At 45.7% G+C, this 16,043-nt stretch overlaps 1 protein-coding gene across 4 annotated transcripts in view; it reads right to left on the bottom strand.

The window, feature by feature from the left end:
- The window catches only part of ERI3 (ERI1 exoribonuclease family member 3), a 129,566-nt gene that overhangs the window by 64,302 nt on the left and 49,221 nt on the right, over window positions 1-16,043 (bottom strand). For all 4 annotated transcript variants that reach the window (XM_009088657.4, XM_030226326.2, XM_050977562.1 and 1 more), the window contains one exon: window positions 12,534-12,606. In XM_009088657.4, the coding sequence (XP_009086905.1) occupies window positions 12,534-12,606 (73 nt within the window). The remainder of the gene's footprint in view (window positions 1-12,533; window positions 12,607-16,043) is intronic.

Genomic DNA, 16,043 nt, shown 5'->3' with positions numbered 1-16,043 from the left:
AGACCCGCCTTCTCCAAAACACGCTGTCAGCCAAGAAAAACGCTGTAGTATCCACACAGGACAGCTCTACCCTGAGTGAGGAGCACAGCCAAGGCAGAGATACCAAATGATCTCTCAAATATTAACAGGATCAGTCAGGGCCAGGCTGACAGAGGTTACCACACTGGGAGAGCACAGAGAACAGGCTTTCCTGAAAGTGGCACAAAACCATAAAATGAATATCTACAGTTTGTTTAAAAACACATCTGCAGAATGCATGCAGGAAGAGCACTGGCAGAACAGTACACTGGCATTTCATCTCCACACCACTAAAACCACTGGGGATGTCAACCAATGCTTGGAGGAGAGACAACAGCTCAACTACACTCCATCCTGCATGGCTTGCTTTAAGGTATTTTGAGTGCAGTGTTGAAATGCCAGTGTCCTGGCTCAAAGAAAGGTGAGGTGGATGGAGCTGATCCATCAGCCATAAGTGGGACCTACAATTTCAATGGTGGATAGGATGTCCAGGAAAACATCAAACAACATGATTATGAGCCTTTGCAACACAACATTGAACACAAGAAAGGAAAGGTGCATGTTTGTCAGTAAATAAAAGCATCTTGCCCCACCATACCTACTGACACCCAGAAGGGACTGCTGAGAGCTTGATGGGTACTGAGCAAGCTTGGGAATGGCCATTTGCTCAGGAGCTTTGATGCCCTATAAAGATGGCAGCAGCACTCATGTCAGAGTGTCCAAGGAGAAGATGGTCCTGGTCTGTAGGAGACAGTGCCTAGACAACTGGGAAAACCAGTCACTGTGGGATAGAACCCGGCTGGGCTCATGCTTCAGAGTGATGAGAACTGCAACTGCCCTCCCAAGCAGGCTACAAAATAAGAGAAATTTATGCCCAGACAAGGGCAAAAGATGGGTTGTTTTCTAAACAAAAGCAGATCATATCTGTAGACTTTTCAGCTGGGTCTTAGAAAAGCCACTTTGATAGATTCAATCCTTGGGCTGCAGGCAGAGCTCAAGCACGGAAACCTGCAAGTGGAAAGAGCAAAAGCCAGGATGAAGCCAGAAATGCTATGGCAGCATGGGGGAAGGGTGACAGGAGACTTTTAATCCTAACTCTGAAATCAACTTCGTTAGTAGCCTTGGGGTTCTAAGGGATTAAATTAATTAATTAAATGAGTGTGAAGTATACTGCAAGTTATTAATATACAAATTCCACTACTGTATCTCCCATCTCAGTGCTCACCATCTCGGGCTGCTTTATACTGAGCCCATAAGAAGCCAAAGGCAAGCCCTGGTATGCTTCTGTGCAATGGGGCAGAGGCTGCACACCCACACTTTACCAGCCAAGACACCAGTAGCTAAGTCCTAATCCTTTCAGTAGGACAGTGCATCACACACGGCACAGGGCACCAAGAACATCTCATAAAAAAAAAAGTTCTGCTCTTCCCATTTACAGGTAAGCCAATGGGTACCATAAACCAGCCTGCTGTTGCTGGTGGCGATGGCAGCAGTCACTCTCCCTTTTGTAGCTATGCTGGCTTGGTAGGACAATGAGGACCAAATTAGGTAGTGTTTTAATCCCCAAAGCAAGAAAATCTGATAGCCCATCATGCCTTCCTGGATAACTGCAAAAGCCTATTTTCATGCTCCTACGTGGAACGGCTGTCTTTCAAATGCTGAGAAAACCAGCTCTTTTCCCAGGCACTGGGCTGCTGTGCTGGTACTCAAGTAAAGCTCCAGATGAAGGGCTGGGATGCAGGGATGCTCTGTCCCTTGCCTTTCCCATGGGACTCCAGGAAAGGCCATTTTTCACACATTTGTGCCTTCAACTCCCAGCTCCTTCCCCATCCTGCAAGCAGCAACCAGACCCATGGAACAAAGGTCTGTGCAGTATGTTTAACCTCAGCAGCAGCAGACACACACAGCCAGATGAAAACCAGGAGGCTCCTCGGTACAGGGGACAGATGTTCAAATCCCCCAGCATGGGGAACGCAGGCACAGTGAGGTGCAGCCAAGCAATATGGCACTCAGCAGGAAGAGCAGCACACAAGTTCTGAGCAGCTGCCTTTCTGCCTTTTGCCTGCAGCTAAAACAATGTGCATAGAAAGAATCACAAATGCCAACCTGCCTCCAACCACTTGCATAGACAAGGATGTTTTCCGTAAAGTGACCATGGCAGTGTGCTCAGCAAACCATTGCTCAGAATTTCACTTAAAAGGCAAATCTTTTGCCATGGTTAAAAAAGCTCTAAGGCAATAAAAAAAAAAGCTCCAATTCTCCTCTCTGTTTTGTCCAGTAGCTGTAGGCTACATAGGGTCAAGGAACATAATTGTGCTATTCAGTTTCTCATTAATAAATACCTTCTGACCTTACCTGAGAGGCCTCTATATCACCTGTGACTACAAGAGGCCCTGGTTCTTACTTGAAGCCCAAAGGCACTGCCAAACAATAAAGTCTGACTTGGGATTTTCCCAGTTCAAACATCTGGGATTTGGGCACACAGCATCAGGAGGGGAGACTGTACATGGCACCCAAGGGAAATACCTCTTCTTTCCCTGCTCACATACTCTGAGTTTCAGTGATGTGTCCCAAGGAATGCAGACAGCCCATGTCCCAATGCAAGGGCAAAGGAAATAGTATCACAGCACACAGGGCAAGGAGGAGGGGTGAAGTGATGACTGACTGTCTGCTTCAAGGCAGGACCAGACCAGCTCTACCCAAACCATCCCTACCACATTCTTCTGAACTCACAAGAGCCAGAGCTTCCATATTCCTGCTGTTATCCATGGACATTGCTTACTGATCTTCCTGCAGCAGGTGAGGATGAGATTGAGAGACATACACCACAACCAGTCAGAAATGGAGCACTTTCATTCCTCAAAAATGATTTCTGCTTAGTCTTCTCTAGGCTGAATATCCCAGATCACAGAAGCAATAAGGTTGGAAAAGACCTCTGAGATCATGGAGTCTAACCTATGACCTAACACCACCTTGTCAAGTAGACATGGCAGAGGGCCACATCCAGTCTTTCCTCAAACAACTCCAGGGATGGTGACCCCACCACCTCCCTGGGCAGCTCATTCCAATATCTGATCAACCTTTCTCTGAAGAAAATCTTCCTAATGTTCAACTTAAATGTCCCCTGGTGCAGTTGGAGGCTTTGTCCTCTAAATCCCTCATTCTTCCTCTGGAGGTCATGTCTTCCAGTTCTCTGACTCTTCTGTTCCTCTCTGGGTTTTTCCACCTGTGGCAGGTCCTCCCTGAATGCAGTATGTGAAACTCTTTTGTTCTAAAGACTAAGACCAGGCTGCAAAACACCCTGCCTAGGAAAAGAGATGAACTTTAACATGTACCTAGAACATTTTATTATGCATTAGCAAAAGAGAATGTAGGAGACCCCCTGATGGTAAGGAAGTTAATGTGTGTGTCAGATGCCACGAGAAAACATGCAGCGTAGCTATAAGAAGGACAGAAGGATGGAAAGAAGTTCCACAAAGAGCTTGTTGTTAATAGGACCAAAATATTAAGGCATCCCCGTTACCCTGGAGTAGATCTAAGTAGTTTCCATATAACTTACATGAACCCTCAGGGGATCACATCTTTCCTGTCTCTTTGTACAAACAGCAGTTCCACAGAAAATTGCTCCTGTGTTTTGATGATGTAATTTACAAAAAACCCCACAAAACTAAAAACCAAAGGAGAGGGAAACACAAAATCATTTGATTTAGGCAAAAATAGATACTCTATTTCTGCCCTCCTGAGATGGGCATGTATGTTATCATTCAAATCATCCAAAACCAGTGAAGCCTCCAGGCTGCATCTAGAGCCCCTCTCAGCTGTAGCAAGACCAGCTCCTGAGACTGCAAGGAAAGGAAATGAAACGTGAGGCTGGGATCATTACTTTAAAACTATAAGCTTGTGCCACTGAGCCAAAGCCTGTTATATTGACATGGGTTTGTGTCACCCAGCAGCAGACATCATTCTCCATCTCTGCCTGCTCAGTTCTCCTCCTCCCAGGACAGCTGGCAGCACAGTCATCCACAATGCTCTGCAAAGTCAAGCTACAGAAAGCTCCCAACACCTTGCCCAGCAGGTTAAGTTATAGGGCTGAGCTATTTCCATCATGTTTGGAAGCTGCTGGCAAAGCACAAAGCGTAGAGGAGTAAATAGCAAAAACCTTAAGTTCCCTTCCCTGCTACAGAGAGCCCAGAGGGAGGTGTTGTTTAAAGCCTCCAATGTTTAAAAGTCACTGAATTTGTACCTCCGCTGTCACAAAAGTTACTTCTTCTCTGTGTCTCCAGTCACCAGCTTAGGCAGCAACTCTGAGAGAGGGGGACAGCCTTGTCTGGCAGTGAGTCCCAGGCTTAGAACATTGGGGGCAGAGCCCTGTGCAAGAACTACTGTCCATGCAGCCCACATGCCGTGCCTGTGCTTTCTTTGTTTTATGTGAAAGAGGATGTCAAAATCAACCCTGATGATTACTTTATATTATGTGAGTACTCTACCTTAGCATGGATTGCCCAACCCCTTGGTCCATTTGGTTACAACTTGTAGGGAAACTGAGACATCAACCCATGCTGTACATTCTTCTAATGAATCCAGGAAGACAAAAGGAAAAGCCTTCCAAGAACTTCCAGAATCCCCTGCCTATTGGTTTTCCTTGGGAGTACATTTTTACTCAGTACTCCTTATTAAGACAGAAAGGAAGGACAGGTTGCTCTGCAGAAGGACAGAAAGGGCTGCACCTTTAAGGTCTCTCCTGGATGCCCTTTCCCGTTGAGATGACTATCCTCAACTCCCTCCTCATCTCCCTCCCTTTGATTTAAGAGTTCCTCTCCTGGCCCTGACAGTAAGGTATTTCTGTCCCACAGATTATAACTCACTCTGGGCTATTATTCAACTCCCAAGCCCTGGCCCTGCTGCATTTAGTCCAAACATAATATCCTTCATGCATATATTATCTGTCTCCCTATTATCTGGAATCATTTCGGAATTAAATTTCAGTCCCGCAATATTGGCTTGAAGAGCGGCTCGCTTTATGGGCTAGTCAAAGGTTAGAATACCAATCAAAATAACACTGCCGATGCAGAGAGACATTTTAATATTCCAAAACCCGGTAATTGTAAAAGGACATAATATTTTTTCCCTGATTACCCCAAAGGCAACACATGTTAACAAGGCGAGGGAGAGAGTGAAAGAAATTTCAGAGTTCAGACAGCTGCACGACAGATTTAAAGGAGAAGTCGTGGATGGCTGCTGTGCTCCAGCCACGGAGCAGGAGGGCTCCTCTGACCATGCCAGAGGTGCGGCGTTCCCCCTGCATTCCCAGCCTTGTGTTGTTCGTGCTGTCTGTGCTCCCCAAGCAAGGAGCCCTCGAGAGGGCTCTCACTGCAAAGGAACAGAGCGGCCAGAGCTGTGTGGGACGGACGGGCAAAGATCATCATGGCAGAAGAAACAGCCATGCTCGGCTGGCCTGAGCTGCACAGGCCACAGACTGCCCCAAATTCCTGTCTGAACCACAGCTGATGTTTTTAGGAAAAAAGCCTTCCCTCCTGAGCTGGAGTATCCACCACAGCCCTCGGTAAGTTGTTCCAATGGTTAATTACCCCACACTGTAAAGGTCTGCACCTGAATTACCTTGCTTTGGCTTCCAGGAACTGGAACTGCTTATGCTTTTGTCTGCTTCTGTGAAGGAACCTCTTGTCACATCTTGGCTCTTCCTTTAGATATTTGGCAACTACAGCCCTTACCCTTCTCTGGTACCCTAAATGGCTCCCAGGGTTGTTAGTGCTGAGTGAGGAGTACTCCTTAGGTCTTGCAGCTCTCATCCAGTCTTCAAGTTTCTAGAATTCTTTCTGATGCATTCTTTCAGATGGGATCCAACATCCCATACTGGTCAAACCAAACCCAAAGAAAGAAATGATCCAGCCCCTCTGCTCCTCTTCACCATTGCCTGTTTATAAATCCAACAGCAGCCACCTTCTAGACGCAGAATCTGCACATATTATTGAAAATAATTTTTATGTTTTCTTTCAGGGCATTGACAAAAGTGTTAAATACAAGAGGTCTGAGAAATAGATCCCTGTGGGACCCCACTAGGAAGACATGCACTCCATGATGATTATCCATTTACAATTAAATGCTAGGAGCTGTCAGTTTGCTCTTTCTTAATCAATGTAATGTGTGCCATGTTGATTTTGTATCACTCTTGTTTCTTAATCAAAATGTCATAAGGTACCAAGTCAAATGCCTTCTAGAAGTATATTACATTGACATGGTTACCTTTATCAACCAAACATGTATTCTCATAAAAAAAATATCAAGTTAGTTTGAAAAAGATCTAGTTTCCATAAATCCACATTGATTGGCATTATATTACCCTCTTTTCATTCTTTATTAATCAACTATGATATCTGGCTTTTCATTACTTTGCCCAGAATTAATGTCAAGATGATAGGGCTATAATTACTTCATCGGTCATCCCATTTGCCCTTCTAAATTACTGGTACAACATTAGCTTTCTTCCAGTCCTCTAGAACTTCCCCCATGTTCAAAGACTTATTAATAGTCCAGGGCATCTCAGCCAGCTCTTTATAACTTCTGTAAACCAGCTCTGCAAAATGCCAACCAATTCACCACTTGACTTTTATCAGAAAATTGTGTTGTAACAGCAAACCTCTTGCTCAGCAATATGGCAACCTCTGCCTTTCTGTAAATACAGAGCAAAGTATTTATTAAACACAGTCATTTTGCTGTTATAAGCAATTGCTTCCATTTCCTTCCAACTATGAACCAGTGCCATTCCACAGACACTTTCCTTTCCTCATCTCTGTGAAAGAGATACCCTTACTTCCCTAGTCCTGGAGTCACACTTCTCCTTGTGTTTCCTTTCACAACCTCTCCTATTTCTGCACTCTGAGACTTTCCAAAGCCAAGAGCTTCACCGATGGGGTGAGGAACCAAGCAAGCCCAGGTGCCACTGAAGGAAGGTTTGACAGGGTCTCAGAAGAGGCATCCATGCTGCAAACCAGCAAAGTCCTGGGCACAGTTCTTTGCAGTTAGGAGGCAACATTTATTCATGTGCTTGATGCTCTGGCCATGAAGCACTTTGCCTGAGAAGTCCTCCTCTGGCATTTCTAACCTTACCAGGCATTTTATATTCCCTGCAGCCAGTAACTCAATAAACAGGAAATTGATAACAATCACTCTAAGTCCTCAAGAAGTTAGACCCCACAAAACCAACTTCCAAATATATGGATTAACACATAAACCATTTCTCACCCATTTCAATGATCTTCATCTAAAGCACTCAAGACACTTCAGCACCAAGTGCCTGAGAAGTACTCACAGCCCTGCCTCCCACCCCAAAGGCAGAAGGAATTGTTAATTCAGAGGAGAGACAGAAAGATGTTAGCAAATCTTTGTTTGTTTAAGATGTGTTTATTTCTAGTAGCCAAATATTAACAAAAACATCCTATTACATGCTTCCTCTGACAGATTTCACAATGCAAGTAGGTGACCTTAAAATATTTGTGGATGTGAATTAACAGTTCATTTCCAAACAGGAATATCTGCAGATCAGTTACGGATGGCCCTGGAAAAGGCCAGCTCTGTGCACAGCCACAGCACCTCAGCATGGTCACACTGTGCACCCCAAGGCTCTGTCAAGCCTGTTTCATCATGCCCAGAGAGAAAGTGCATTCCTTCACACACACCATTCAACTCTTACCTTGCATAAAAACTCCCCTGAATTTCAGGAGGATGTCAAACTAAGACCAGTTTTCTCTCACTCCTAAAGAAGCCACTATTACTGTTTCTAAAGACATGCTGCACCCTCTGAACAGAAATCAAAAATGGTCAAAGATGCCAGGATAGCTGTGCGGAGAAAGGGACAGCTCAATGATGGGTATGAAGATTGTCTTCTTAAAAAAAAATAAAAGAAATGTAATTTGAGAAACAAGGAATAAAACAAACCCTTAGTGGGTACATAAACCACTCCTCTTATCTTTTAACTGCAAAACATCCAGAGATTAAATGGAAGACCAGGAAGGATAGTGCACACATGTTAAGAATTCCACCAGCCAGTTCTAGAGTCACAGAGCCCACAGGTGCCTTTGGGCAAGCCCTCCAACAAGTTTTGCTGTGCTGGAAAAGACAATTAATCAAGGATATGACTGAGGTCTTAAATCAAGAGTAACACCATGAAGAAGAAGTAGAAACACATGTGTTTTCACACAATGCAAGACCTAGGTCAAAGAAAATAATCTGACAATAGGTTTAAAAGAAACAAAGGGATCGGCATTTTCACACAATGTATGAGTAAACAGAGCATAATTGATGCATAATTAAATAGCAAAAGTCATTGCCGCAGGATGCTGTAGAAACTGAAAGCATGAGCAGATTCAGGAAAGGCTGTACAAGTTTCTGGTAGACAGACTTTGCTAGATACAGTGGTCCAGGGACAGCTCTCAGTTCTTGAGGAGACAATTGCTGGGAATCAGAGAAAGCTGACTCAAGCCATGCTCTCCCTGTTACACCCATGAGCATTAGCTACTGTTCTCTGGCATTAAGATCATCTGGGTTACATATCTGATCTGGCCATTTTCATACCCTCGTCATCTTTCTGACATTCTTCTTGCACAAGCTCATTGTAAAAAATCTATCTTCACCTCTCTTCTTCTACCTCCTCCCTCCTTTAAACCACTCTCCCTTCAGTGATATGCTCCTAGCTGAATGGTGCTGACAACTCCAACTGCCTGCTGGGTTTCCCATTCCCAGGCTCTTGGACACCCTGTGATTGCAGGCACTGTCTCCTCAGCCTAACACAGCACTGGTTCCAGCCTCAGGGGTGAGGATTCATCATGGGACCAACCACGCTCCTAACTCTAGTGGGACCTGGAAAACAAACCACAGAGGCTGCTGAAAGAGCAGAGGGAGCACAAATGAGAGCTGATCCTTGTGTTAGAATAAGCAGTAATGGATTTACCCAGGCTACTTGAGGATACTCTCAGGGCAGTTGCTTGGTTATAACTTGCTAGCTGGAGCAGTTTTCCTTTTTACATAAGTCTTGACCCATGGCCTCCTGCTTTCTGCACACATTACTCCACTGGTGCCCCTCTCTCCTAACACGAAGCCTTCTCTGTTATTTCCACCCTGAGCATCCAGCTCCAGTGATGTAGCTCAGGTTCTGCACCTCAGTCCTAACCCACGGGGCCTCTGCAGATCAACATGACAGGTCCCTAAGGAGAACTGGCAGATGGGATGGTGGCTCTCTATTGAGATGGTTTAGGGGGATATCTGAAATGTTGCAGCATTCAAAGAAAGCCTCCTCTGCTTTCTGCTCCCCTCCCACAAGGCTGAGCTAATCGAAGTGAAGAAATGATAAACTCTGTGCCCCGAGTCAGCTCTACACTGACAGTTCACTAGAGATATGAGATCGCTCAGTGACATTAAAAATGTCAGCAAACACCGACCAGGCTTGACAGAAGGGATGCATTAGCAGGCTGGGGGGGCACAGGGCAAGGTAAAACTTCAGCAAACATGGTCAAGTGCACAGGCAGCTTTCCCCCCCCATCTCCTCCACAGAAGGCTTTTTTACAGAGCCCAAGACACTGTGGCCACTACTGCAGCAGTGAGATGTGGAGCTCACCACCACCTGAACGGCCAGATCAATCCAACAAGGTTTGCCCAAGGCAAAGTAATTGTGACAGCTACAGGGGGCAATTCCTGTCTCCAGCTTGCCCGAGAGGCAGGTCTTGGAAATTGTGAAAGTTGCCTGCAGGCACAAAGTTCTCTCTTCAACTGCTCCTGCAGCACAGCAGTGAAAAGGGACATTTATTGGCAAATGAACTCTGAGAAAGACTCTCTCACCACTGCAGGAAGAAGATCTGCTGAGCTCTGGAGCATCCCATGCTCTGGCAGAGGGAGTCCAGACAAGGACTGTTTTTTAAAATGATACGAAACAAGAGACAAAGAGGACCAGAAGCTGTGTGTGCCTTGGCAGAGGAATCTTGAACATATTTTGTTGCTGCTGCAATACACACAGGTACACAAACTTGCCTGTGTGTGATTCTACTTCAGCATTGCCTGGTAGTTGTAGCAGGACCTCCCTAATTCAGACAGGTCCTCTTGTTATCACTGCTCATAAGAAAAGACTCAAAGAGGATCCAGCACGTGCAGTTGGGGCCATCCTTCAGGAAACTGCTCTCTGTCATATGTGCCTGTTTTCTTGAGATCTGAAACATTAAAGTCTCTGCATTATCCATGACCTAGAAATCATCAGTTTCATACTGCAAGCCCCACCCACCCTCCAACACCTTCACTTCATGGATCAGGTCAGAGGCAGATTTAGCCTAGGACGCATTTCTAAGTCAGGAATGTGCCAGAGGGAGGGGGAAAAGGGCCACATGAGCTATGCAGGGATGAATGGAGGGGCTACTTACCTGTCCACTCCTATCTGTCTCACACTGGGAGCTCATTCAGTAGAGACTGAGTCTCCGCTGGGTCCCTCTGCTTCAACAGAATTAGTTACCTAGGCAGGCAATTCTCTCTTGTGAAAACACACAGGTCGTTGCCCTGCAAGCACCTGAAAGCAGTGCACAGCATAGAAAGATCACCACCCCAGGGTAAGAGTAAGTCCCAGGAGCAGCAGCTTTTAGCCACAAGACAGGAGAGGCCTCTGCTCTTCTCTGCAACATGAGTCACTTCCCAGAGGGACGCAGGGTCCCTGGAACCATTCTGTGTTCAGTCGGTGTCAGGTATTACAGTGTCAGAAAAACTTCATTGTTTTTAAGGGACTAGAGGGGCTGGAAGAAGATCAGCATTTCTGTCTCACATCCCTTTTCCTGCACAATCTGAAGGAGGTTCAAGCTCTACTTTCTAAGTAACACATGTGCAGAGGAGGACAACCCAACCCACGTGCCCCCATCCTACATGCTCAGCATGTGACCCTTTCAGGGAGCTGGATGGGGGAACATTTCACTGTAAAAACTTCCCTCCTGCTCCTGCCTTTAGCTCTGTGCTTGGGATTTCATGGATGCTTAGCAGCCCTCAGCTGAGTATCACAGTATTTGCTAACATGCAGTACATGAATGCTCACCTTGAAGAAGAGACACTTGTCTGAACATCTACACAATGAGGAATCCCAGCTCCTAACACACTAAATCCAGAAGCCTTGAACTATGGGAAAGTGCCATAAGTCATTCATCCTGAGGCTCAGAGGAGGAGCATGACTGGATCAACCTACTTCTTAGCAAACATCACAATACACAGGGATTTTTTTTTTTTTTTGAGTATTATTATTCTGCAGCCATCAACCTGCTGGTTATATAGCTGCTATCCATTCACCGGAAGTTTAGTGAACTTCAAATGGCGATCATTAATGGTCACTGAACTGCAGAATGCCCCAATGTGCTTTCAGATTTCATTTACCAAGGACCAGCAATCAGCCAAAAGATTTGCTCTGACAGCAGGGAAATACAAGACCCTTTGACAAGTTCAGCCAGGAATGTGCTGCCAGCATCCCTTGTTAAGTTCATGTTCTACCCTATTTGATGGAACAGATCATGCAAATTGTCCTTCTGCGGCCACTCAGCCTGTCACTCACGCTTCCATTTAAAACAATAAATAAATAAAAGAACAAAAGAAAAGCCCACAAGAACAACGAGCTGTTTATAAGAAAATTCACTTACTGAGACCCTTAATTACGAGGAAAAGGCATAGAAACCCAAATAAAGCACTAAATTGGATGGGGGAAGGGAATCTTACTCATCTAAAGGTTTAAGCAGGCGGGCCAACCCAATTTCTCTTGTGCACAGACTGCAGCCTCCTCCCTCACCCTGCTCCTGCTTGTAATCACACTTGTTCTTTTCTTCCCACTTTGGTTTGTGACTTATGGCATCACCATGTTTTTCTGTGCTGACGAGCAGCTGTGCCAGGGGTCCTTGTGGATGCACAGCGTGCTGCTCCTTAACCACCCAGTGAAGGTGTGCAGCGAAAGACAAGGCACCAGACAGTACTCAGTCCAAGGCATTTTGCTTAGCAAAGTGATCGCTGATCTCTTAGGTGAATGTGCTGCTGAGACAGCTCCCTTTCCCCATACCACAAAGAGAAATGCTGATTTTTATATTGGAGCATTTCCACATTTATTAACCGGAATTTCATCTGACGGGAACCATGCTCCTAGGAGCCTTATATGGCTGCAAAACAAAACAAAGTCAGCAATACTGGCAACAACACAACCTTCACTGAAAAGGGGTCTCACAGTGTCCCAATATTATGCAGACATTGCACTGTGCCTGCCACAATGGGATTCTCCCCAGCTGCAGAACACATCCCATCAAGTACAGTAAGACTCTATTAGAGGAGATACAATAGGGAGCTGGAGGACTCGCTCAGCCCAGCTTCTGAGAAAATAACTCATTTCAATGCAAAACAGCAGTAGTTATTAGACACCTCCTTAAAGAGAAAAAGTGAAGGACAAGGGAAGGAGGGAGACAGGGAGATAGGGACCATGGCAGTTTGCACAGAAGTACCTTTTTCAGATTAATCCACTGTTTGAAGTAATCAGCAACCGGCAGCCCTAAGTACTGGCATTGTCCTGGTAACCTGTAAGAGAGAAGAGAGAGCAAGTTTGATTCAATCAGTGCCTTGACAACACAAACTCTGTTTTCTTAAGTGCATTTTGTTCAGAGATGGAAAAGACTCTCAAGTCTGCCGTAACATCATGCTGCTCATCAGAAACACTATAGCTCTTGGCAAAAAAATCTCATGGGAGTACAGCTTGGCTTAAGACTTACATACATCCAGGCACATCCAGGCTGCTGAAACCTTTTAGACTAAACATTTTGAACAGTTGTGTACTGAGCAGCACTCAGCTCTTCTCCACACTGGCTAACACACAAACACAACTGGAGTATCCAGGCTCTCCTTGGCTAAGTAAACCCATCACAAATCCCTGCAAAACCATCCTGCTCTGCCAGCAGCTTACAGGGCAGACATAAGGACTGCCAATTCACCTGTCATGCCCTGGTGCTTCTCCATTTCGCCTTTATGGTTAAAACATCAAAAGAGATATAAGGGAGGAAAGGAGGCACCAAAGCATTCATTTTTCAGACAGCAATCCTGTAGGGCTAAGAAAGCAGAGGCTGTTTTCCAAGCAGGTGCTTAGAAGAAGAAAGCAGACACAACTCTTAAGATACAAGGTGGTGCACACAGTCTCACTAGGGATGTGAGCACAGCAGCCAGAGCTGTGAGCACACGTATTGATTCTCCCCCTTCCTACAGGAAGCCACTGGAACAGGGCTCAAAACAAAACAGCACCAGTAAGGGAGGTGGGCTGCCTGAAGGGACAGCAGCAGCTCAGGAAAGCTGCTTCTCTCACACTGTGCCAATCCCAGTGTGTTTGCAGGGGAGAGAGGATGAGCCCCTCAGCTGGGGAACACTGAGTCGCAAACCGTGTGGCTCCAGCCAAGCCTGTGCAGGGACATGAGTTATGTGAGTATTTCCTGGCCACTTTGATCTGATCAAGAGTAATTGATGGATCTTGTTCATTCACATACTGCTGAGCATGCCTGGGGCACTGGTCACAGGATCTTTAAGTGAAGAAAAGGAACATCCCAAATAAATATGTCAACTAAATAAATGACTAAATTAGTGCTGTTTGTGCATGTTAAAAGTCACAGCCCCAGAAATCAGCTTTTGCAAATAGAGAGTGTGGGGAATCTCCCAACTTCCTCAGGCATATGGAGGCTGTAGGAGGAGGAGGAAGAGCTAGAAGTGCCAGCATCAGCTGCTCAAACATCTGAACACAAACCACCATGTCCAGGGCAAAGTTGTCTCCTGCTCTCCAAGGAGGAAAGAGTGAATAGCCCAGAGTAGCCTTCAGACTCAAGACCGAAATACAGGAAAATGCTCTAGTGAGAACTGGATACAAGGTAAACACCCCAAGGTGCACCATCAGTATCCTAGGCAGCTCCAAACCCTCTGGTGAACAGAGAAGCATCTCTCCAGACATTTCCCCAAGTAAGGTTATGAAGGAGCAACACAAGTAAGGAGATGAAGGAGCAACACAGATAATGCACTTGCAGATTATGTGAGACCCAGGGTAGTGCAGTACCAGAGCAGTCTGGTCTTGGTGACTCCTCCATTTTGAGGCAAAGGAAAGGAAGGAAGCTGGGAAACATATGCAGAGGAATCTCCTGGGAATATGTTGCCAACAGAGCCAGCACACACTGGGACCCACCTGTGTACTACCTTCGCTCTGCTTAGGCTAACAAAGTAATAGATTTCCTATGCCAAAGTCAAATGCCTGATCCTGAGAAGATGTACATGTGATGATTCAGGACCAACTATTTAAGTCATACAAACACATTTGAATAAGAATGTCCAGAGGAATCTCTTTAAAGGAGGAAGGCTGTCAAAAGAAGGAGCTTGCAAGGAGCAGGGCCACGGCATTTGCAGGGCAAGTAGTGCAAGTTGACAGAACGGTCCCATCCCTGAGCACAGATCATCTGACACCACTGTGCTGAAACAAAGCACCTGGAATCACTCTTCACAATTGCACATTGCCACACAAACACCAGCCTGGCCCGTGCACTTTACAGCCATTACAGAGATGTCCATGATGTCCCTTAGTTGAACAGACCCAATCAGCCCCAAGCAGCATGCTGAGAGAGCTCTTTCTCCAGGAAAGCTGCTTTTTGTTGGTGCCCAAATCAAGAATCACAAGAAAAGGAACCATCTAAAACAAACAACTGGTCTAAATATAAACTTGATTAGCTCAACCTCTTTCAGTCTGCTCACATTCAGCTAGAGAAGATGTAACAGAAGTTAGCAAAAGTTATGTTACAAAAAATTAGTTTCTCCTCCAAACCCAAGAGGCTTTCATTATTACAGGTCTCAACCTAGCTTCAGTTAGGAAAAAAATGTCCATTTACCTAACTTCTGGATAGGACCCAGAACAAGTGAGAGCAGCATTGTTCTTGTTAGCCACAGGAATTGACAGCAAACTACCCACTGCAACGAATGACATCTAAAGCACTGCTATCCCTGTGGGACCAAAAGGCCCAGCAAACTGGACAGTCTGGTTCTATTTTCACCCTGAGACTGATGGCAGTGTGCCCTGGGCGCTGGACAGTGGGTCTTTAATTGGAGAAAATAAATGCTCCAAATAAATATGTCAACTAAATAAATGACACATTTTTGCAAACAAGTAACAACCCCAGAAACTGCCTGTGAAGCTGTGTGACCTCAGGACATTCCCCCTCCCCCTACAAGCTTGTGCTCCCCTCATTTCTTGTCAGCAGCAGAGGGGCTTCAAGTTTTTCAAGCACCAGGAGACCAACACTCATGCTATAACCTGGGCGAGCTGTCAGCAGCACAGACCCAAACATAAGCCTATCCCTGAGCTGAAAGATGCAGTCCTGGTGGCTCCAGGCCACTGGAGTCACAGCAACTGAGCAAGGATTAGCAAAGGATTGCTATATGTGTCTGGTCTAGTCTGAATATACAGCACTCCTGGCACAGGGAACCAGGGGCTTCTACTGCACAGAACCCAGGTTTCCCGGTAGCCACAGGGAGGAAAATACCCCTGCAAAATATTTTCCCCAGCTCCAAGACTGTCACCTGCAGTGGTCCCCTCCACTCTTCAGCCTGGAGACCAGAGAGGAGTTTCTCTATCATCTTTTCCAGGCTGTCCCAGGGAACAGAAGTACCATGGACTGCAAGGAAGTATGTCTATTTATCAGAGCCACTATTCACTTGAGCATTCATTATTTGAAAAATAAGCTTTTATGCTCAGTCTGGCTTCTTGTTTTTGCCAGAGCCAAACTTGGTCACTGAGGGCAGCTTTGGTTTAGCAGAGAGCTCAGGATTCGGCCCTCTCTCAGGTAAGAGAGAAATGATGGCACATTTTGCTGCATTCAACATCCCATGATCCTTCCAGTTTTTGAGTGAGGTCTAACTGGCTTCCCAAACACTGAAGCTCTCACTCCTTGGGAAAGAAGCTGTCTTTCAAAAACCATCCCACCAGCCAAACTGCATTC

Source organism: Serinus canaria, chromosome 8 (genome assembly GCF_022539315.1).
Source record: "Serinus canaria isolate serCan28SL12 chromosome 8, serCan2020, whole genome shotgun sequence".
Taxonomy (NCBI): Eukaryota; Metazoa; Chordata; class Aves; order Passeriformes; family Fringillidae; genus Serinus; species Serinus canaria.
This window is presented reverse-complemented; position numbering and strand designations above follow the sequence as displayed.